The 22,236-nt window shown below is 36.2% G+C and overlaps 1 protein-coding gene across 6 annotated transcripts in view; it reads right to left on the bottom strand.

The window, feature by feature from the left end:
- Positions 1-22,236, bottom strand: part of NETO1 (neuropilin and tolloid like 1) — a 79,996-nt gene that overhangs the window by 32,934 nt on the left and 24,826 nt on the right. For 4 of the 6 annotated variants that reach the window (XR_005566100.1, XR_005566098.1, XR_005566099.1 and 1 more), the window contains exons 5-7: positions 12,404-12,445; positions 12,163-12,290; positions 436-664 (exon numbers count right to left, since the gene is read on the bottom strand). Coding sequence is in view for 3 of the 6 variants with exons in the window: in XM_027746063.2 (XP_027601864.1) it covers positions 436-664; positions 12,163-12,290; positions 12,404-12,445 (399 nt within the window). In the remaining 3 variants the exon portion in view is untranslated. Of the gene's footprint in view, positions 1-435; positions 665-12,162; positions 12,322-12,403; positions 12,446-22,236 lie in introns of those variants that run through there. The other 2 variants (XM_027746064.2, XM_039388196.1) reach the window with 2 other exon arrangements.

Genomic DNA, 22,236 nt, shown 5'->3' with positions numbered 1-22,236 from the left:
GTGATAAAATAATCATAGAGTATTTTTTAAATGCATATTAGAATGGGATCTAAAAAATCAAATTCATAAAAAAGGATCAGACTTGATAAAAACCTTCAGAGCTGTATTATTTTCCATGTTGTGTAAGGAAAAACTGAGGCATAGCACCCTGGTAACTTGGGGATCAGACAAAAGTCATGGTCATATGACTTTACAGGTCGTGACTGTTTCTACCTGTTTTGCTGTCTTTGAATTAGCTCCAAATGCCCCAAATGCTACTGCATTACAAATTATTGCTCACTACAAATGCATGTAATAAAAACTGTTCTGAATATTTACACAGGCTTGTTTGGCAACATTCTTCAGTGACTACTCTGCATGAAGAAAATATCAACAGATTTTGGGACTTGTACCATTTAACAAACTGAAAGGCAGATGCATTGATTAGGGTCTTACGTTCTTGGAAAGATGTGAAGAGCATCTGGAATCGGCTGTTTCGACTGCCTTCATCTGCCCACATGCGGATTACACCAAGACCTGTCCGCAGCATTACATCATTAGCAACAGTGCTGCAAAACTTTGCTTTCAAATCCTCCACGGAGCTGCTTCCATCATAGACAGCTACAAAATTCCTTTTGCATTCATTGGAATTCTGCATCTCGTAGTCCAAGAATCGCAAATAGATCTATGAATCAATCAGACAACAAAGGCAACATGTACAGATATTTGAGAATGACTGAAAAAACATTAAGCAACTTTGCTCTACCTTGTAGGAGAAAAAAGTACACAACATCACAATCAGAATAATTTTTCTGGAGCTGGTGATCCACAGGGCACTTCCTTGTAAGGGCATTTATATGTAAACTGAGTACCATTTGTATTTCCTGGTATTTTGTCCTGCTTCGACTCTATCAGAAGATCTAGGTACCTTTTGTTCTTATTTGCTGTAAGGTCCTAATTTCAAAATATATACCTCTCTTTCAAAAATATGTATGACAGTTCTTCAAGCTGAAGGACAGATAAGCTAGAAATTTCTTCTTTCACTGCTTGGCACAATATTGCTCTATTACATGCCTGGCATGGAAAATAGTAAGGCAAATCATTGCATCTCCCTCCCCAGAGTCAATATGTGTCATCTTTCTATGTTCCTGCTACACTGATTCAGGAAGTGAGAATCTGAGAGCCAGGCAGAAATCAATCATAACTCTTTTTACCTTTCCTCAAGCAATTTTTCCACCTCTTGGCTCTTCTAAACAAAACATTGTGGTATATAACTTCATAATTTAACAGGGTTGAAATCAGGCTTACTTTATGGAAACTTCTAGAAACCTAGAAAGTTTCTTAGGAAATGTCTCTTGCATACAAGCTGTCTCATAAAGTAATAGATTTAGTGCCTTTTGCAAAGAACTCTTTAAATCTACCTAAAAAGAAGTAGGGGTGACCCTAAAAGGCTATCATTTTATATTCAAATGTATATGGACTTTAACAGGGAAAATCACTAATTTTAAAAGCATTTGATTATACAAGCAAAATCAAATATTCGGTTAACAAAGAAGGCAAGTAGTATTTTCAATAGATACGTGACAAATAATCAAACTGTCAAGGGTACCTGGGAGACTTCAGGGTGAATTACCGCAAAAATAGTATAAAAAGAGAGTAAACATATCCAGCATAGAGCTGGATCTCCAGCTTGAAAAAATAGCCAAAAAAGAAACCCCACTGTATTAGACATAAAATATACTTTTTTGAAACAACTTTATTGACGTCAGGTATTTTTTAACATGCACAGAACAATTGCTTTAATACACTTCTCTGACTTTGCATAAAGTACACAAACATAGCATATCCTAGTAGCAACAAGACTCACCATTTCACTTCATGAATACATTAAAGCTCTTATGGTTTAGGCATTATGTGCTCTTAAGCAACGTGCTACTGTTTCATAATAGCTCAGATTTTTTTATGAGCCTTTTCAGGTAGCATATTATGGTGCATTTTCATTCCTCGTTAGGCTTTGCATAAGTGTTTCTCTAAAAAGAGTATTTGTAGAAAAAAATTTTACTAGCAAATGAAATTTGGTATACTAAGTTTCATTTTGCTTGCCAAACTTTTTTCTAGTATGTTATTTCTTACAGTAACCCTTACTTATGTTCCATCCTTCCCATCCTTCAGAATAATTCAGAGGAACATATTTCAATTAAATTCAATTAAGTGAATTCTACTTTCACCATGTATCTTGGGTTTAACATACTATAAATTAAGAAGTTGTTTGTATTGGTCTCTACGAAATGGAGCAGTTAAGAGCAATACACAAAGAAATATTCAGATGGAAATATCTTACGTGAAGGCATACTTTTTACAGTGTTTTTCACTTCATGTATTGGTTGCTCCAGTAAAGCAGTGGAATGATACGTACTATTGTCCTGACAGAGAACGATTACACATGGGGGAGGGAGGTATGGGAAGAGGCAGAGCCATGATATCCACACCCAGCAACTGCCCATAGCTGGGACACACCAGAGAACTGCTTCTGTGTCCTGAAGACCAGTTGCTCCTGCTCAAACAAGAGTGTATCAGGCTGTGCAGCCCTGGCACCCAGCCTCTCCTGTGAATCTGCTGAGACAGTCCATAGTCCATCTCTGCGTAACTTACAACAGGGAGTTAAATGCACACTTTGCTTTTCTTTTTCTCCATTAACAGTGTTAGTCTGCTTCAGACAGGTGCTTCAGTGCTTGTCAGCTTTGTTACGGGTAATGCAATAAAACCCTCCTGCAGCTGATTTTATGCAATATTGTATAAATGTGACTGTTTTCCAGGAAGCAAAGCATGTCAGATCGCTGTCTCACAGAGAAGAACAGATGGCTTCCAAGATATTATTGTCATGAATCATGACTTTAACACTATATATACCTATCATATGTATGCCATCTGTATGTTACAATATACTACATATATATGATAGACCACACAGATATAATGCAATGTATCACATCACATTTTTATCACATTTTTATCTATTCCAATTTTCAGTAAAGCTCTTATTTACTCCAGAAAAAAAAATTATCTTAGTCTGACTACAGAATAACAGCAAAACTACACCTACTGAGTGAAAGACCTCTCATTCTTGTTCATATGTTCTTTATTTCTACCCTGCTTTCTCATATATATGCATTTATATGTACAAGTGTATATGCATACACATATATATAAGCACATGTCTAGCTTGTAAAGGGTATCCTATTTCAGTACTGAGATGCAACTTTTATGAGTTTTCATTCTTACAAGAAATGTGTGCTAATCCTCACTGTGGTTACAAAATACCATCTCTCACAGCAATTTCCAGCATTCATCAATTATTCCTGTTCTGCTCAAACATCCTATTCATACAACAGTACAGCCAAAATCTTATTTCTATGGGTTTATCATTTGACATTCTCTAGTTTCTGGCATCACACTAGCCTTATGAAATGAAAAATATTTCTTAGAGTAGCAGTCATAAATGCTGAAAAGGATTCAAGAGAATAATAACTTAGCATTTTGCTTTGAGTCTTTCAGTGAAGCAGACAACACCTTCAGTTCTTCCTAGGACTGAATTCTGCTGTCAGTCATACCAGTTCACTCCTCTGTGCGAGAAATTCAGCTAACATCATAACATATATAACTTGATAGGCACTGGAACCACTGGAAAGAAATATCTGATTTAAAAATCTACATCTATCCTTCAGAAGAAAGATGCCACCTTCTCCAATGGCATGAAGTTTCATAAATTAGACAAAACAAATTCCTGATATTCTGAGGTGAGTTGGATTTTCATTCTCAAAATCTCCTTTGGAGATGACTACTCCTAGAACTTTATATAAAATAATGAGGACTTGATACAACACTCACTGAAATCAGTGGGTATTTTTCCATTTACTTATTTGGATCAGACCTTTGGATTAAGACTGCAGTGAATTTTCAAAAACAGGAAACTGATTACCTACACTGACAATCTGATGTTGGATCAGATTTTATTTTAAAGCGCTGGAATAATTTAATTGCATCTGCACGCCTCTGCCAACTTTTATGGTTTTATAACTATATATTTGCCATTGTTCCTGTCACTGGCTGTAAGACCCACACTAGTAGAAGAAAATGACTAATAAATTGAGTTCCCCGAGGAAAGAATAAAACTGACTATATGACAAACTCTTACCTAATGCAAAATGTTCCCTATACATAGCTTTTTGAAATCAGTGGCAATATTCTCATTATTTTCACTGGTATGTGGATCTCACTAAAAGAAATTAATCAGAAAGTGAAATAAAAATTATCAATGTTTCTGGTTATGTCATTTACAAAGACCTTAACCTTTACTTTACTGTAGCCATTACTTCTACCATTAGTGGATAAGGAACTTTGTTCCCCTGAAAGAAAACAAATGAGCTAAAGAAGAGGTCACCAACTCAACCACCATCTGTTTTCATTAAGAATTTTTTCACTGATGCCAATAGAAGCTTTTGAAATGAACATTTCCATAGATACTGACACATTATATTACCGTAATCAGGGCATTCTTGTTGAAGAGAACATCTTCTTTGAAAGGAACATAACTGCCATATCTTCTTTCATATTTTTGCTGCTAAGTTTTAATAAGACATTTTCTTCAAATTATCAGTTCCACATTAGCTAGAAGAGTGGGCTGCTCAAGTATTAGATTTACTGAGGTTTGAGATGTCACTGCAAATGCCAGTGTCATTAGCAACAAAACTGATTAAGCCTCACTGCAACTGTGGCATATATAATTTACACTTGATCACATTATATTTTAAATAATTGTCTTGTCATCTTTAAGATTTGTATTGTAATCATGAACAATTACCAAAAAGGAAAATGCTGGATAAGTTTTATTATTTTTTTAATTTAAATCTGAAAACAACAGAAATGTCTGATTGCATGTACTAGGAAAAAAAAGCCAACCCATTATAAACTATAAACCTCGGTAAAATGGTCAGATTATAATCTCTTCATAGTGATCCACTTTTGATGAGTTCTGCTTTTTAATCAATCACTGAATGTTAGGGCTGACAACATGATTGATCAGACCAGTCAGGAAAAGCTTCCAACTATATCCCTGTATCAGACTTAATATATGTGCACAGACACTCAGTCCCTCTAAATGAAACCAAACCAAACAAACAAAAAGCCATCGTTCAGCTGCCAAAAGTAATTTAGACATAAGAGAAAAACCTCAGCTCCATCCAAGCATAATGTCCAGATTTCGCATATTCAGCTTCGGGTTCATTCAATTCACTTGTAAGCACAGGACTTGGTTAAATCATCCTATGTCCTTCCCCATTGCTCAGTGATCAGTTACAGCACCTGCTTTATTCTGCATCTTTTTCAGCTCTATGTGATTAGCAAAGGGCTTTCAAGATGATACCTAGAGTATTTAGGCCTCAGAAGCCCTGTTTTTTAGGGCAGATTGTGCAACACTAATTAATCTCCTTCAAGGCAGCAAGGCGCCAACTATACCAGCCTAAAAAGCATATTACTGATGATGCTTGAATTTGCCTTCTGATACAGCCTATCTTCTTGTTTGGATCTTAAACTTTTTTTCAATTAACATTACTTCAATCCAAAAGTGTTAACAGTACACGTTCTGTTTGGATTTTTGGTTGACTGGTTGGGTGTTTTTTAGATTTTTGGGCCTTCTGTTATTAGTCTGGGAACATATTGTGCAAACAGAGAGCTCCATACCTCATATTTTCCTCTCTTCTAGGGCCTGGAGAATACTGTCTGTCAAAGGTGACAACATTATACAGTACTTCTAAGACCCTGTGGTTCACAGCCAAGGCTCAGACATCAAAACACCATTTTCCTGGACAAGTGAAGCTCTTTGGATTTCTTTGCTTTGTCCTATTTGTTTCTTCAAACTTCTGTGACTACCCAACAGCTGACATTTATTCTAACTGTCAAGTCACCCTCATTTTCCTCTAATACAGTGCCAAAATGCTTGCAAGTGACAACCTTTACAGCTCCTTGGTGTTGTTCTGCTTCTAACACTGAAAACTGTAGATCAAATCCTGATTCTGCTGTTCTCTTTGGCGGATGTTTTATTACTTTCATCAGTAGCTTTTTTTATCCTATTTCCTACTATTTGGTTTGAGAATGCTGAGGTTTGTTATATTCCTATCCCTGAATGGAATAGATTCATGGGAACTTAAAATTGGTGGTTTTGTCAGTGTTGCTCTGACATGCGCACTAACATGCCTGCTAGCAGAGTTTCTACACACATGATTGTAAACATGTAATTGTCTTGCACCTTCATCTAAGAAAATTGTTTCAAATAAGTGATTTTAACAGTTTAAAGTAGGTAAACGATATTTTCTACTTGTTTAAACATAATTTGTTCACCTTGTTCCAGGTATGTCATATACATGTGTTGGGCTTTTTTTAATTAATAATATTATTTGCATTATCTGTATGTTACCAAGCTTCAGAGCATCTTCAGAGATGGAGCTCATCTGAAGCCTGCAAAAGAGTCTCTGGCTGTTAGTTATTCAGTCTTTAAATTTCATTTTTCTGTAACATTTTAAGAATCAAAACTCAAATGGCTCCTATTAAACTTTAGTGCAGTACTTAAAGCTTCTCTTCTTCACCCGACTAAGAAGCCTCCAAAAATTAGGGATGTGGTAGCCTGGCAGTGCTGACAGCTCAGACTGCTTTTCTTGCAGGCCTCATTTAAGAGCACTAGTTTCTACTTCACACAGGAGAACAGATGTTTTGGTTTAGTCAGATTGGTTTAAACTGACTCTTAACTCCACAGTTTGCTTCACTGCATGTTTCCTCCTAACTGGAAATGCATGCACAACAAGCCAGTCTCTCTCTGGACTACATTCCATATGAAGTCAGGCACCTGGAACCATCTGTTTATTTGGTTAGTTGCATGGACACAAGGTCCAGCATGTCAACGGTGACAAGTGATATAGAGCCTTTAGCAGGTAGCAGTACCTATTCTTTGTAAATATGCAAGTGTCTTGGTCACACTGGGGCTCTTGGCCCATGCCCAGCCTCATCCTGCAACAACCCAGCCTCATCCCTCCTCAGGCTGCTGCCTGGCTTGTGCTTGGGCCAGCCTCACTGCCTGAGGAAAGTCCAGCCACTGCTATACCCCAGCCACTACAGCTGGGAGTACCCAACTCTCCTCATCAGCCATGTCCTGGCCCTGTGGCCACCATCTGCCTGGCCCCCTTCTGTGTACAGTGCAGCCCCCTCCTTCTGCTCCCCAATGGCTCTGCTTGAAACAAACTTCACCACTCACAGGCAGCCCAGCGTTAAGGGTACTGTAATAATATGTCAAAACTAGATACTTGTTAATTGATACTTTCGGTTTCTCAATCTTTCGTATTAAGTCTTTCATCCTATAAAGATCCTGAAAAGATATCTTCTTTGCCCCATAGGTTGCTCAGGTGGGGCAAGAAAATTAGGCATCACTGTCTAAAAAGCTTATAACTCCATTTTTTTTTCTCGTAGTGTAAATACAGTGGGTATCCTTGCTATTTTCTCAGTATAAATGTACTTCTTGCTCGTTCCTCCAGAATAGATGACTTTCTCTGGACTACATTCAAATTAATTCTTGCCTATCTGTAGTTTTTGATGCTGTTTCCTGAGCTGCCCAGAGCTTCTGGTAATAGTGCTTATAATAGCATTGCTCACTGTTTTTTTCCCAGCATCAGAATATCATATTTGTAAACATTTTATTACTCTTATTGTCACATTCTGCTGTCTTTTTTTTTTTTTTCTACAGAACCTCTGAAAGAGCAAGCATGACACAATTCTTGGGGAAGTTGCTCACCCAAGGGAGCGCTACCTGAGCACAAACATGCATTTTGTCTTCCTGGGGGGCCTTGTCAAACTCTGCTGATACATCCAATATAGAAAAACACTTGTTGATATTAGCCTCCAAAATTTCACCCTTATCAGAAAGTAAGAAAATACTAAATTTCTTTTTATTTTCTATTCCAAAATACAGAATCTTTGCTTATCCAGTGCTTGTCGGCAATGATATCTCTGAAGTTTTTCAAATCCTTATGCGAAAAGCTTATACACTTCCTTCTCTGGGCTTTGTTCTCCAGTGAAGAATTTTCAGATGGGTATGTTCCTCCAGAACTTTACTGTTCTGGGTGGGTTGGTACATTCAGTCAGCAGCTCACTTCTTAATTTTACATTCTTGCTCTGATTACTGATTGAAGTCATATTCTACATGAAGTGCAGAACCCCCAAGATTACTGAATTCACAGCAGCAACTGACTTTGAATGATTATGAGAAACACACACTTTTCAACCAGTCACTTTCAAGTATAAGACTCCAGGTCTGCATGTAGGTTGAAGTTGTGTTCAAACTGCCTTATGCTGTCTTCTGCACTTACAGAAAGTTTCCATTCTGCATGCATTTTGGGTTTTTTTTTTGTTTTGTTTGTTTGTGTGTTTGGGGTTTTTTCCGGGGGGGGGGGGGGGGGTGTTTGTTTTGTTTTGGTGAGGGTTTTTGTAATATAAGGTAATCAGTGATCACTCTGTTTTAAGCGTGTGCAAGAAATTTGTTGCCCTCTGTCTCATTCCAGCTCGCTGAGGATAGCAACATTACACCCAGGCTGTCAGCTTGAAGCTCAGGTTCAGAGATCTCAAGTTCATACTCCCTGGCTAATCTCATTGCTCATACGTTGAGCTCAGACTTGGCTTCAATCTGGAATTGGAAACCAAGGGAAGGACTTGAATCTTGCTTCTGCAGACAGTTTAGATTGAATGATTTTAAGCCAAATGAAATTGCAAGCAACCCACATTCTGGCACAGTTTAATTAAGAAACTAAAGATGAAAAGATCCAGCACAAACTCTGTTTGAGAAACTCTGGCCTTTTAGGCATAATTCCCAGTAACAAACTGTGCAGCCCAGAGTCCAGGAACACGTGAATTTAAAGATGCCTACTGAGTTCTCACTGTTCTTAGCAGAAGAGTCTGTTTTCATAGGTGAAAGCTGACATAAATTAAAGTGATGTCATTAAATAATTGTACTGAATATGTCATTAGTTCAAGGTTAGACAAGCACAAAGGAAGTTGATGGTAAAGCATGGACAATAGAATTCAGTTCAATTGAACCAGACCCATAAAAAATGTTATCATAAATTTTACATCATACATGTTTCTTTAAAATTTATTCACTTATTCCTTCCTTAATACCTGAAAATTTTTCAACCTGTCCCAGTATGGTGAAACGTATATACTCTGTGTGTGTGTATATATATATATATGTGTGTGTGTGTGTGTGTTTGGAAACAACACTAAGAAAGTTCAAATGGATTTACCCCTCGAAGATGGACCAAGGCTTGAAAACTTTTTTTCCTAGCTTGCTGTGAAATCTTTCAACTCCACATGTTAGGAAACACTAATTTATATTCTTTTATATTGCTCAATCTCTCTACCCAGATAGCTCTGCAAGATGGGAACAGCAAGATTCATCAAGAGATGACCCATCCCAGCTCTCTGCCTAAAGGTAGGATTGATTAGTACTGTTTCTCCCATTTTTTATTATTGTTATCCCATTATTGTTATCTAATCCACACTGTAAGACTGCTAGCAACGCTAACTGAACAGACTTTTTCAACCAATCACTCATAATCCCAACCAATCATAATTCCCTCACTGTTGTTTGAAATTTTCTTCTTTAGTATCTAACCTGAAACTTTCTCTCAGAGTGTGGGACCATGAGTTATCCTACAGATATGGACTTCAGAGCATTCCTTCCTCATTGTAAAAGCCTTTTATTATATCATGCTCCTTCACAAAATCATGTAGATTACATTAAATAACTTTTAGTACTACTTCCATTTTTCTAAAACTCTCTTGTTGCTCTCCCTTCCAGATACCCTTCAGCTAGGATATACTTCTTGAAATGCAACACAACTAAATGTAGGTATGGAAGAACTAATGAACTTCAATCTTTAACACTATATTAACAGTGTTAGTGTGGTGTCCTCCTGTTATACACTGTGTTTATGGTTATGTAGCTACCCAATTTGTAGTTTTACATCAGGACTGAAGTGTGGATAAATACTACAGGTAAGTAAATAAGGGATTTTTAGGAGGTTTTTGAATCATATAGAACTTTGGAGTTAGATCAAGTAAGAACATGACAATGACATTACTAGATCAACCAATTATGAACTTGAATTAAGACTACAGGATAATTTTGTTGGTTTATTTGTGCTGATTCTAAGAAGTGCAGTTCTAATTTTGTGTTTACCTGCTTTCATTCTACTAATATCTAAGTACATAGAATATTTTGGGTTGGAAGGGACCCAGTCCAACTCTCCTGCCGTAAGCAAAGATGTCTTCAAACAAATCCAGTTGCTCAGAGTCCCGTCCAACCTGACCCTGAATGTTTCCAAGGATGGGTCATCAACCACCTCTCTGGGCAACATGTTCCAGTGTTCCAAGACCCTCATTATAAAAAATTTTTTCCTCATACCTATTCTAAATCTACCCTCTTTTAGTTTAAAACCATTATCCCTTGTCCTCTTACTACAGGCCATGCTAAAATGTTTGTCCCCACTTTTCTTATGGGCCCCCATTGAATACAGGAAGGCTACTATAAGATCTACCCAGAGCCTTCTCTTCTCTTGACTCTCTGTCATTCCTCACTGGAGGGTGCTCCATTCCTCTCATTATTTTTCTGGCCCTCCAACAGGCCCATGTCTTTCCTGTTCCGGGGGCCCAGAGGTAGACACAGCACTCCAGGTGGGGTCTCACAAGAGCAGAGTGGAGGGGTAGATTCACCTCCCTTGACCTGCTGGATACGCTGCTTTTGATGCAGCCCAGGATATGGTTGTTTTTCTGGGCTGCAAGTGCACATTGCTAGCTCATGTCCAGCCTCTCATTTACCCCCAAGACCTTCTCGGCAGGGCTGCTCTCAATCTGTTCATCCCCAAGCTTGTTTTGATACTGGGGGTGCCCTGAATGAATATAAATTACATATAATATATGTAATAATCATTCATCAACCCAGTCATCTCATATCACTGCTTGGTATAACAAAGTGGGGAGCTCATCTACTTAACTGAAAACCCCTATCAATATTAAATTTATCAAAAAGTAAAAAAAAAAATGATATGAGATTAAAGGATATTTTGGAAATACTTTATCTGTAGCCTTTATGAGCCAACTCTTCTCCTCAACTTTCCCATAAGAAAAATGCTGATACTGATGACTTTTTCTCTTCTGGAAACTCTTACTGAAGAGAACCCTACAGCATTCATCCATGTGTTATATTGATGATGAAACAGTTACATATCCAGTACAGTCTCCTCTCTGAGATTATACACAAAAACCCTTATCTGTTTAAAGACAGCAGAGATTAGTGCATAGATAAATTCTACCTTGTAAAACCTTTACTGTCCAATAAAAGACAGCTAGAAAAAGTATACTGTGGAATCTCTTTAACACAGTGAATAAAAGTAGATAGGAGGCATAAAGCTGTTCCAATTGTAAAGAAGGGAGAAGCAGTAGTTTTTCAACAACAATTAATGCTATAATAACTGATAAGCTATGGATAAGAGGGGAAATCAAGCAGAATCCAGGAACGTATTGTTAAATTCATTGCAGCCCTCTCATTTTACAAAGGCATTGCTTGATGTCTGTGGTGGGAAGGAAATGAGAACACTATCTCTTTTTGTCTGTGGCTCTAAACCACTAAAGGTTTTATACAGAGGAACGTGAATTTACGTAGGGTCCATTTTCACAGTTCCCAGATGAGAAACAATGATGACCTTAGGGAGCCAGCAGTGTTCCCTTAGTAGTCTCTATATTAGGTATTTGAAATACATTGAAAATTAAAATGATAAGATTACTTCCCACTTAAGAAAACATGTTGATTGTTTAAAAATATGAGCAAAATTAAAGATGAATTTAAGAAAATCACTTATGGCACAAAAAGCACATTAGCACTGCCCACATCATCATTTATAGAGAAAGGTGGTTATTTTGGCTGAGATGACAAATTACCCTTCCACAGCAGAAGGAAAAAATAGTTTACAGTTCAAGCTGTAAAGTTATTAAACGAGATCTGACTGTACTAAGAAATGCACAATATATTAGAAAAGTCAATTTCTTAAATTAAATGGCAAATCAGCAAGTGGATGAAGGACTGACCTTGGATCGGGGTGGCGCTCGGATGTACCATTTACAGTCTACTGCTTCAGTTTCAGAAGCTTTTCCTTCTTTGACAATTTGTACAGATTCCACAATTCCTTCAGGTCCTCCCATCTCAAACTCACAAACTGAATAACAAAACACCAGAAAAAATGAAACCTGAACAGCAAACAAAAATATTTTCTACAGAAGAGTATAAAGGCCTCCAAGTTAGGAAAAAACCCAAAACCAACATACCAACCTGGCAATGGTTTCAAAACGCCAAGGTCCTTAAAATCTGGATCTTAAAAATAGAGAAAAATAAAATAAGTTTTGTTCAGTATCTAGGCTTTAATGTCAATGTGCTAAAATTTGATAATGTGCTTCAGTGACATAATTATACATATACTTCTTGAAAATGAGAAATGTTTCAAAACTATGGCAACACACTAATTATTAATGCAGAAATTATTGATACTATCATACCAAGTTATTTTTTTCTGTTATGAAATCCTGCTTTTCTCTGTCTCTCTCTTTCAGAAGAATAAGTTCAAAAATATTTCTGCATACATTAGCAAGTGAGAACATCATACAGCTAACCACGTGATATTTTAATACATCAGCCTAATGAAAGAGGATATATTTACAGACCCATTCAGAATCTTTTTGCCTGTTTTGCATTTTACAGTGTAACACTCAACTTAACTAGAGAAATCTAAACTTCATTCTGTCGTTTTGAATAGTCTGCCATCCCCACTGACCAAGAGGAGACATTTCTTTGTGAGAAGCATCCATTTGGCCTTACTGGGAAAAAATATCATGAGGATTTACAGTGGAATTCATTGTGTTAACAAGGTAATAAGTCTAATACGTGTGCTATTTTCCATCAGATAAACATGATTATATTTGCTGTCTGATAGGATTTGTATCACACATTTGTAGCCAAGTGTAGTAAATAGAAGAAATGAGTTTGGTCTTAGACCTACGGTTCAATAAACAACAATCCACAGACAAATTATCATTTCACAATATTTGGCCCAGTTTGAAGATACTGTCCGAAATCAGAAATGTGAGAGACTAAAGCATTTCAAGATATGTTTTCTTAGAATAAACTGATCTTGTCTGGGAAATTTTTATCATTTGCTTTTCCACCTAAAAAAATGTTTTGCACTGTTTTTCTCATTTACACATGTAAATGAGCTGTTCTTGTTTCCGAATGGGGTCAATGAAGAAGGAACTATTAACAAAACAATGAAGAGAAAGCTTGGAAGTAGGAGATGTATCAAATGAAAAAAACCAAACCCACAACCAATCCACCACCAAAACTCCTGTTTCCCTCTAGCCTTAGTCTATCCAGGATAGCAAGAATCATAACCAAATAATATAATGAAAAAATCTAGTGTTCGTAAGCAAGATCGGCCACTTTAATCTCAATGGTCAAAATGTATTGACTTCAAAAACTGGAGTTGTAAAATCACTTTTTAAATTATTCCTCTGTAACCAGGCTGCTGTTGTTCTTCCCATTTATCTTTTACAGTTGCAAAATATAAATCATGAGTAAATACTCATGACCTTCTGGAACCACAAATATAACTGAGTAGGCAATTAGCATTAATTGTTAAGCAGTTTTATAGATCAGTAGATATATATGATAATCAACAACCATAAATGTAATCAAATATTTCAGTTAATGTACTTGGATGTTGATAACTAATGCTGAAACAAAATACTTTGAATTCTGGTTCAAATTAACATCCCAACTGTATCCCATGTAACCATTGTATTTCTTCCTTTAACTAAGTTTGCAAGGATCACTCCGATCCACTGAAAACACTCCACCACATTAGCAAAGTACAAAGGAGGAAGAAGGAGAAAAAGGTCCTGCCAGGATCTTCCCCATATGAAGGAGTTTTCACATAAAGCAGTGCCAGTAGCAGGAATCCAGGCTGAAGTGTAATCTAGACCATGCAATTTGCTGCACAAAACAATTCTTAAAGTATGTTCTTGTGTAACAATACAGTAACATTGGTAACAGTGCACACAGAAATGCACAATCTGTTAACATTCTAGAAATATGGTAGGTCTTCCTCAGCCTTGAAAAATAATCTTTTTGCAATTTTTCAGCATTTCAAGTGTGAAAGTGAAATAAAATCTACGACACCTGAGGTGATATACTTCATTACCATTGCTGGTATACCAATACTATTATAATAAAAACAAAATCTGTAAATAAGGTATTATCAGAGATGCTTAAAAGTCAACCACGTTTAAGCATATTTGCCCAGTAAATATTTGCTTTTTAAATAGTCTACCATTAAATAGATTAGTCTTTAGCAGCTCTTCTGTATGTAATTCAATCAAATTGTTATTCTCAGTCTGGCTGAGTCAGAACTCTTTTAATGATATCTAAACACTGAGTGGCTAGATCTTCCAACAGAGATGAAAATCATGTTCCCATAAGGAAAAATTCCCCAAGCAGGAAAACTCTGAAAAAGAGTGAAAAAGAAGATGGATCACCAATAAGGAGAGAGAAAAGTAGGATGCAATAGACTTTAAGGGCAATGAAATATATGCAAATATTTTTATGAGGATCTCCTTAATAGCAAAATGAAGTATGTAAAGAGAAAAACAAGAATGTTCATAAAAATTTTGAAAATATGTAAAGGTTATGTAAATGGAAGACATTACATCCAGAAGAAGTTCTGTGACTCTTTCCTGAAGCATTGAAAGTCTCTTTTAAAACAAAGTAACTCAATAAAATAAAGGTTATTTCCTCCAGTGATATATTACGACCCACTCTACAATAACAGATTGCTGCAATGTTTATTTATTATAAGCTTTACTGTAAAACATTTGAAACTTTTTATGAGATGTAAAAAACTGTACCAGGTTATTTAGAGTTGCTGGAAAACAAAGAGAATGTGAAACTTTGGAGTGGCCTAGGGTGAAAATGATAGTAATCTGTAATTTCCTTAACTAGTAAAAAAAATGTAGTGAATTAGCAGACAGTGAGATGGACCATGCCTGTGATAGTATTGATCATCTTAGCATGAAGTCAAGTTGGAGGCCAGTGGTGCATCAAAGGGGTCAATACTGGGAAAAATCCAGTTTAATATCTTCATTAACAACCTGGATGATGAGACAGAATGTACCCTCAGCAAGTTTACTGATGACACAAAACTGTGAGGGATGGCTGATACATCAGAGGATAGTGCTGCCATCCAGAGGGACCTCAAGAAGCTGGAGAATCAGACTGACAGGAGCCTCATACAGTTCAACAAGGGGAAGTGTCAAGTCTTGCACCTGGGAAGGAGCAACCCCATACACCAGAAAGTGCTGAGACCATCCAGCTGTAAAGCATCATTACATAAAAGGACCTGGGGGTCCTGGCAGACACCACATTAAATACAATCCAATAATATATCCATGGAGTAAATAAGGCCACCAGTATCCTGGGTTGCACTAGGAGGAGTGCTGCCAACCAGGCCAAGAGAACTGATCCTTCCCCTCTACTTGGCACTGATAAAGCAACATCTGGAGCACTGTGACCAGTTCTGGGTTCCCCAGAACAAAAGCAATATGGAGCTGCTGGGATCCAGCAAAGGGTTATGAATCTGTTTAAAGGGTCAAAGCATCTCTCATATGAGGAAAGGCTGATAGAAGTGGGACTGGTCAGCCTGGAGAAGAGTAGGGTCAGAGGTGATATTACAAATCTGTACATAAACCTGAGGGGAGGGTGTAAAGAGAAGGGAGTCAGGCTCTTTTCAGTGGTATCCAGTGACAGAACAAGTGGCAATGAGTACATACTGAATCACAGGAGGTTCCATCTGAACATCAGGAAACACTTTTCCTCTGTGAGGGTGACTGAGCACCAGCACAGGTGGCTCAGAGAGGTTATGGAGTCTATATCCTTGGAGATATTCAGTAGCTGTCTAGACACCGTCCTAAGCAAGTGGATCTAGGTGACTCTGCTTGAAAAGGGGGTTGGACAAAATGAGCTATAGAGGTGCCTTCTGATACCAGCCATTTTGTGATCCTCTGATTTTGTAATAACTAAACATCGGAACTGGATAATAGTAGACTAACCAGTCAAAAGACTAGACTTATTATTTAAGGTATAAGCAGAGGTTAGATAAATTTTTATCACAGTGCAGACTAATTCTTGTGGAATTTGTTTTTAGGCATGGGTACATATATACCCCACCTGGAGAAAACTGAAATATTTAAGACTGGTTTCAAAAAGATCCACTAGGTCTTCATGGGAGACTCTGAATATTTTGGATGTTGGCTTTGGAATCTATTCCATATCTGGCCCATGGAAATCATGCTACATTTCTTTATTTTTCCTTTCACTGCTACTATCCAACAAGTCTGGCCTTTCTAAGCAGCTGGCAAACATGAAATTTAAATGAGAAAACAGAACGTCAGTTGTAGGGAGTTAGAGCACCTGATTGCTCAAAAATCTTATGAAGTAAAGAAAATTGTAAAGTAAAAAGGGATTGTATATTAACTGGATTAAGTCTTCAAAAAGTATGTAGATGCTGTTGTTTACAAGTACACCCCATCATCTTATGTTATTGCTGAGCTGTGGTATATTTACACAGAGACATGTTTATGCACCTATGCATGCATGTATGCACGTAATCCCTTGCTCTGTGTCACTTGCACAGAAAGTGGAATGGTTTCAAATTCTATTACTTGAATAATTTCTATAAGAGACAGGGAAAAGGCATAAAGTTCAAACTAATTGCTAGCAACAAGGTGTGCTGCTGGTAATTATTATCACAAATCAATTATAAAAGATCACATTTTGAGTAAAAAATCCACAGTTAGAAAAACCATTCAGCTTGTCTTGAAAGACAGATTGCACAAGGCTTCTAAAAGCAATGCTATATTACAGAAAAATTAGAGTATTTTCTTTCTTATAAATGCTCAAAAATGTAAGTACACATCTGGCATTTTATTACTCTAATTCTTTAGCTTTTCATATAAAAAGTTCATTTTGGCACTTTCTTACCCTGTCAACATCAAATCTGCTGCTCTCACTGATAAAAATTAATAGTTATCTCACTCTTGGAAGTCAAAATATTTAAGTCAATGTTTTAATATCTCTTATAATAAATGGAAGACTGAGTTAGTGTGGAGCATATCTGGACTGCAATATACTTAATTACACATTTTTTTTAATTTTGAAGTACAGTATATACTGTGAAGAACATAAGCAATTGCTGCATGGTTAAAAGTCAATATGAAGGAAATATGTACCACAAAATCCAGGTGTTGATTAATTTTTGAGGTATTTTGCTTTCTTCTAAAAATGAGAAATGAAGGAATTTTTTTTTAACAAACTATATACTACAAAGGTTTGATGTTTGAGACGTAAAGGAGTTTTTGTTGTTTGTGAATACAAAACCTCCTTTTCAATGGATACATACAGCAAGTAGTCACAGTACGCAGAAACCATATTTCCTAATGTTAAGTAGGGAAACTCTCCACTTCTACTCACTAAACAGACAGCTGTAGATATGTCTTTTCATTTCCCTGTCTTTGACTAGAAATAGGCATTCAAATTCTATCTATCAATATTTAAGAAAATTTAACACATGCACATGCTTCACTGTCAGAGAACTTTATTAGAGACTTGATTTTGCATGTAAATGCTCATAGAAAAGTAAAGATAATTGCACTATTCAGCAAGCAACTAGTTATTCATCTTCATGTTTACAAAGTCAGGTTCTTTTACAGTGATTTCTGGGAATCTAAATCAGTCCTACCCTCTTGAGCAGTGAGGTATAGTTCTCTGTAAAAGTAGAGCTTGCAGAAGTCAGTACTGAAAAGGTATTTCATGTTGTTACCTCATAGTATTTGATGATACAGTAAAAATACTGGAAGATGATACCCAAAAGATTTTAAAAGCATAAAAATATGCTCAAAGAATCATTAAAACTGTTCTAAAATAGAAAAAGTATTTCTATAAATAAATATTTTTTGTGAGGTACACAAATAAAGGGGATTTAGCTATTCTACTGGGGAGAGTAAAGAGAAAATACTAAGTAAAAAAAAAATTACATTAAATACCTGTGCAAAACTCCACAAATTATTGTCTTATTAGCCTAAAATGAAATTTGTTCTGATTAATCTTTTCGTATTTGTAGTCTTCCTGAAAATCCCGTGTATGTCTACATCAGTATTAATGATACCAAAGGATCTTTAAAGAAAGTCTGTAGTTTGCTAGACACCCTGAAAAAGTTCTATAATAATTATAGTTGGCAAACAGTATGTGCTGTATTTGCTCTTTATTTTCTATGTTCTTTGTTTCAAGTACACTTTTGTGAGCAAGGGAAGCGTTTTTGGAGGCTGCATATTTATAATCAAAAACAATGCTTCTCAAAGTTTTCACTTCTTAGCAGAGTCATGAAAGAACTCAAAGCTAGTAAGTGCAAACGTAGTAATGAATATGATTCCTGCTCTTTCACCTTGAAAATCTACCAGCTATTAGACCAATGAAAAGTCATATGAAGACAAATGTTTTTGAAATAACACAAACTATCACCTGGAAGTTTGATTTTTACAATATCTTTTTTTTTCTTCTGTCACTTTACTAATCTCAGTTCATACTCACAATCAAAGTATCTTTATAGTGTAATTGAGATATTATGGCAATTTACAAACTGTACTGCTATGGTGACCTCATTAAAATCAGATATACTGGAAGTGTTAGCAATAGTTGGACATTTGTATGTTGCTTTGATATTTTTTTGGAAATAAAAAGCCAATATCATCAGAAAAAAGAAATCTATATCTTTCCATAACTTCTTGCTAATATTGGTCAAACTGAGCAGACAAGCATGTGAATGAATTTCACTCAAACAGAGCACATGATTACAGCAATTGCACTTAAATTTCTCTTTTCATACACACAATGGCAGGCTTTGATGTTTTAGCCTGCTTACCTCCATTGTCTGCTCTGTAACCCATTCAGAGTAGGGACTTTCTCCACTGTAAATTTTGCATGGGTGAGAACTGTGTTAGAAAGTAAAAGGTCTCATAAGAGCCTCGGTGTCATCTTCAAATGGTGTTTGGACTATTTGATATGTGCTGTTAAATCCCAGAAGTGAGAAGTGCTTCCTGGAAGTGACTTAGTGACAAAGGAGAAAAAGAATGGGAAACAATATCATACTCAGGCTGATGAGTGGAAAGAGGCAGTCTGGGAGCCTTGATATAAGTAGGATTATTTGGTAGATAATTTTTATTATGTTAAATATTTACAGTAGCAGCCGAGTAATTCAATTAGGCATTGCATTCCCTTTATGCAGCACACTGTGTGGAAATGCAGGGGAAAAAGGATCCTATGATGAGTATTTCAAGAGCTGCACGTACCTTCATCTACTGGTTTCCTGAAAATGTGTAAAACAAGACTGAATGAGCTCAGGAGTCCACTTTATCTGAGTAATGCAGCATTGCTATGACAGTGCAGCTGACTTGACCACCAGGACTGACTATCAGTCAAGGGCAGCACCTTGTATGTGTCTCCCCAAGATAATATCCCTGAGGCTTCCTATAGTTGACTAATGGTCTCTGGACTTGACTAGGAAGAGAGATGTGTGATGCTATGGTGCTTTTCCTGAATAATGTTGAATTCTAAGTATTCTTAGTCATGCAATTTCAGCACAATACTACTAAGGCTTGGAATGCGTCTCGTTTTTTATGGATGACTCCTAGCTCAGTCCAAGGAAATAACACTTTAAGTTCATGGCAGAAGACTAGGAGAAAAAATGATCCAGAGGGTTTAGCCTCAACTGATTGCCAAGCATTACTTCTGCAGATTGAACCTATTTATACATGATTATTGCTTCCTACCACTGAGTGCTGAATCTGCATATTCTTTTCAGGACATTCATGCTGTATCAGTCCATAGAGTGAATTTCGCAGGACAGAAGGATCTTATGGGAATAACTTGGTGATATAAAATAACCTTTGTTGTTTTATCATAGGAGAAATACTTTATCCTAGTTTTACCTCAGGACATTCAATAGAATGAATACATTCACTGAAGTATTCTTTTGAATAGTTACGTGTTTTAGAGCTAAAATAGTCAAAAGAATATGCTACTTCTGCTACTTCAAATAGTACTACATCACTAGTAGCCAATTGCACATTATGACATATTTCCAATAGAAAAAGAAACATCAACATAGTGTTTACACCTACTAATATTCTCCTGCTGTAGTTGGCCATGCCAGTGATGGCATCTTTTTGAAGATAACTGAATCTATAATGAGAAAGTCAAACATCTCCTCTAGTTTCCACATGTCAATAGTTCACTTTCCACTTTAACAAGAGAATTCTTGCACTGTTTCCACATATTTTTCTTCTACAGCCTAGCAAAATGCCAGGTGGTCTTTTAGTAAAGGAAGAATCATGTCAGGGAGCACCAGAAGGGAACTGAGTTGTGTTTGTAGAAACATCTGCTTGCTTAATCATCTGGCCATATATCAGAAGGAGATGAAACAGACAAAATACCCCAGAAAAAAAAATACTTAGATTAGAAACAAGTGAAATAGCCATAGTCACAAAGTCATTCGTTACTTTACTGTGCAACTGTTAGATTTTGAAAGTCATTGGATGAATTATGTTCTGGTACTCTCCTATAACAGTCTTTGTATGATTCACAACAGTCAATGTCACAGGATGTTTTCAAGGTATTCAATACCCAAAGTAGAAATCTCTTGGTGTTTAAGATCAAAGGGAAAAATCTAGGTTTCCATCCCCATTGGAGCCTGAATGTTCTCTTTCTAAAGGAAATATTAAAAAAAAAAAAATAAAAAGGCTCTAGAACATATCAAAGGAAGAGTGAAATTCATTTGTTAAACCTAATTGTCAACTCCAATTGTAATATGTGCTCGCTACAGACACTTTCAGTGAACAAGAAGAGGAACTCTAAAAGCCACATAGCTCTATGAATTGCTGAGGAAGGCATATCAACTCCAAGAAACATATCAGTCCCAGAAACTGAGGGTAAGTGGAGATTTGGAACCTAGAATACGAATTCAGTAAGATTCAAGTCTATAATAACTCTGTTACTGCTGACTTTTCCTCACCCCAGAAACTCCAGATTCAGCAGTCCCTAAACAGTGATTATATTCAGTACATATAAGTAAATTTTTAATTCTATTATCATAACTTGAGAATTTAGGTTTAAAAATTATAGTTTTCATGGAATTTAACAGATTTGCGTTTTTTTTATCCTCTATTCAAAATCTACCAGTCTGAAGCAGCAATCTGATTTCCACTGGATTTACTCACAATTTTAATACTGATTTTAAAAGAAGGAGGCTTAGGCCCACAACCTGAGCTGACATACAGCAGGATTTTCCTAGTTTTATTTAAGAGTAATTTAAAGTTCTGGAGACAGAAAGAAAAAAAGTTAAACATAAATTAAAACTTTCATTTAAAATTAGTTGGTAAACCATTGATCTATATTTGTATTGGAATATTACTGGTATGCAATATTCTAGAATTTAAAAAACTATATTAATGCTGCAAATTATTCTAGTGGAGGATGCACATATAATTAAATTTGATTTTTAAAATCCTAAGCCAGTATGCATTTTTTATTAAAAACCAAACAAGCAAACAAACTGAAAGTATAAACTTATTTTGTAGAATTTCAGTATGGACTTCATAGTTGGTAGCAGTTAATAACCAACTGTCTAATCCCCATAATGAAATCAATGTTTTAAGAACGAATTTTTCTGCATTCTCTTTTAACGTTAATTTTCACATAGACTTGAGATATGAACTACAAGAAATAAAAGAAAGAAAAAAATAGAATTCAGAGAAAACAAGAGATGGTATAATACAATCTTTTGTTAACCCACATACTGCAACCAGCAGATTTGATAACATTGTCTCTTGAGCTTCAACTATCAGATAACATCTGGCAAATGATGTGTGTAAGTCCTGTTACACAACATCTTCTGGCTTCTCAGTGTCATTTAGGGGACTGATATGTGACTAGAATAACACATTTCACGCTGCCTGCTTCTGTCATGCTAGTACAAATTTGCCACGGACACCAGTTTATTTAAATCT

The sequence above is a fragment of the Pipra filicauda genome, unplaced genomic scaffold (assembly GCF_003945595.2).
Source record: "Pipra filicauda isolate LSUMZ 115617 unplaced genomic scaffold, ASM394559v2 scaffold61_size3293851_pilon, whole genome shotgun sequence".
Classification (NCBI taxonomy): domain Eukaryota; kingdom Metazoa; phylum Chordata; class Aves; order Passeriformes; family Pipridae; genus Pipra; species Pipra filicauda.
This window is presented reverse-complemented; position numbering and strand designations above follow the sequence as displayed.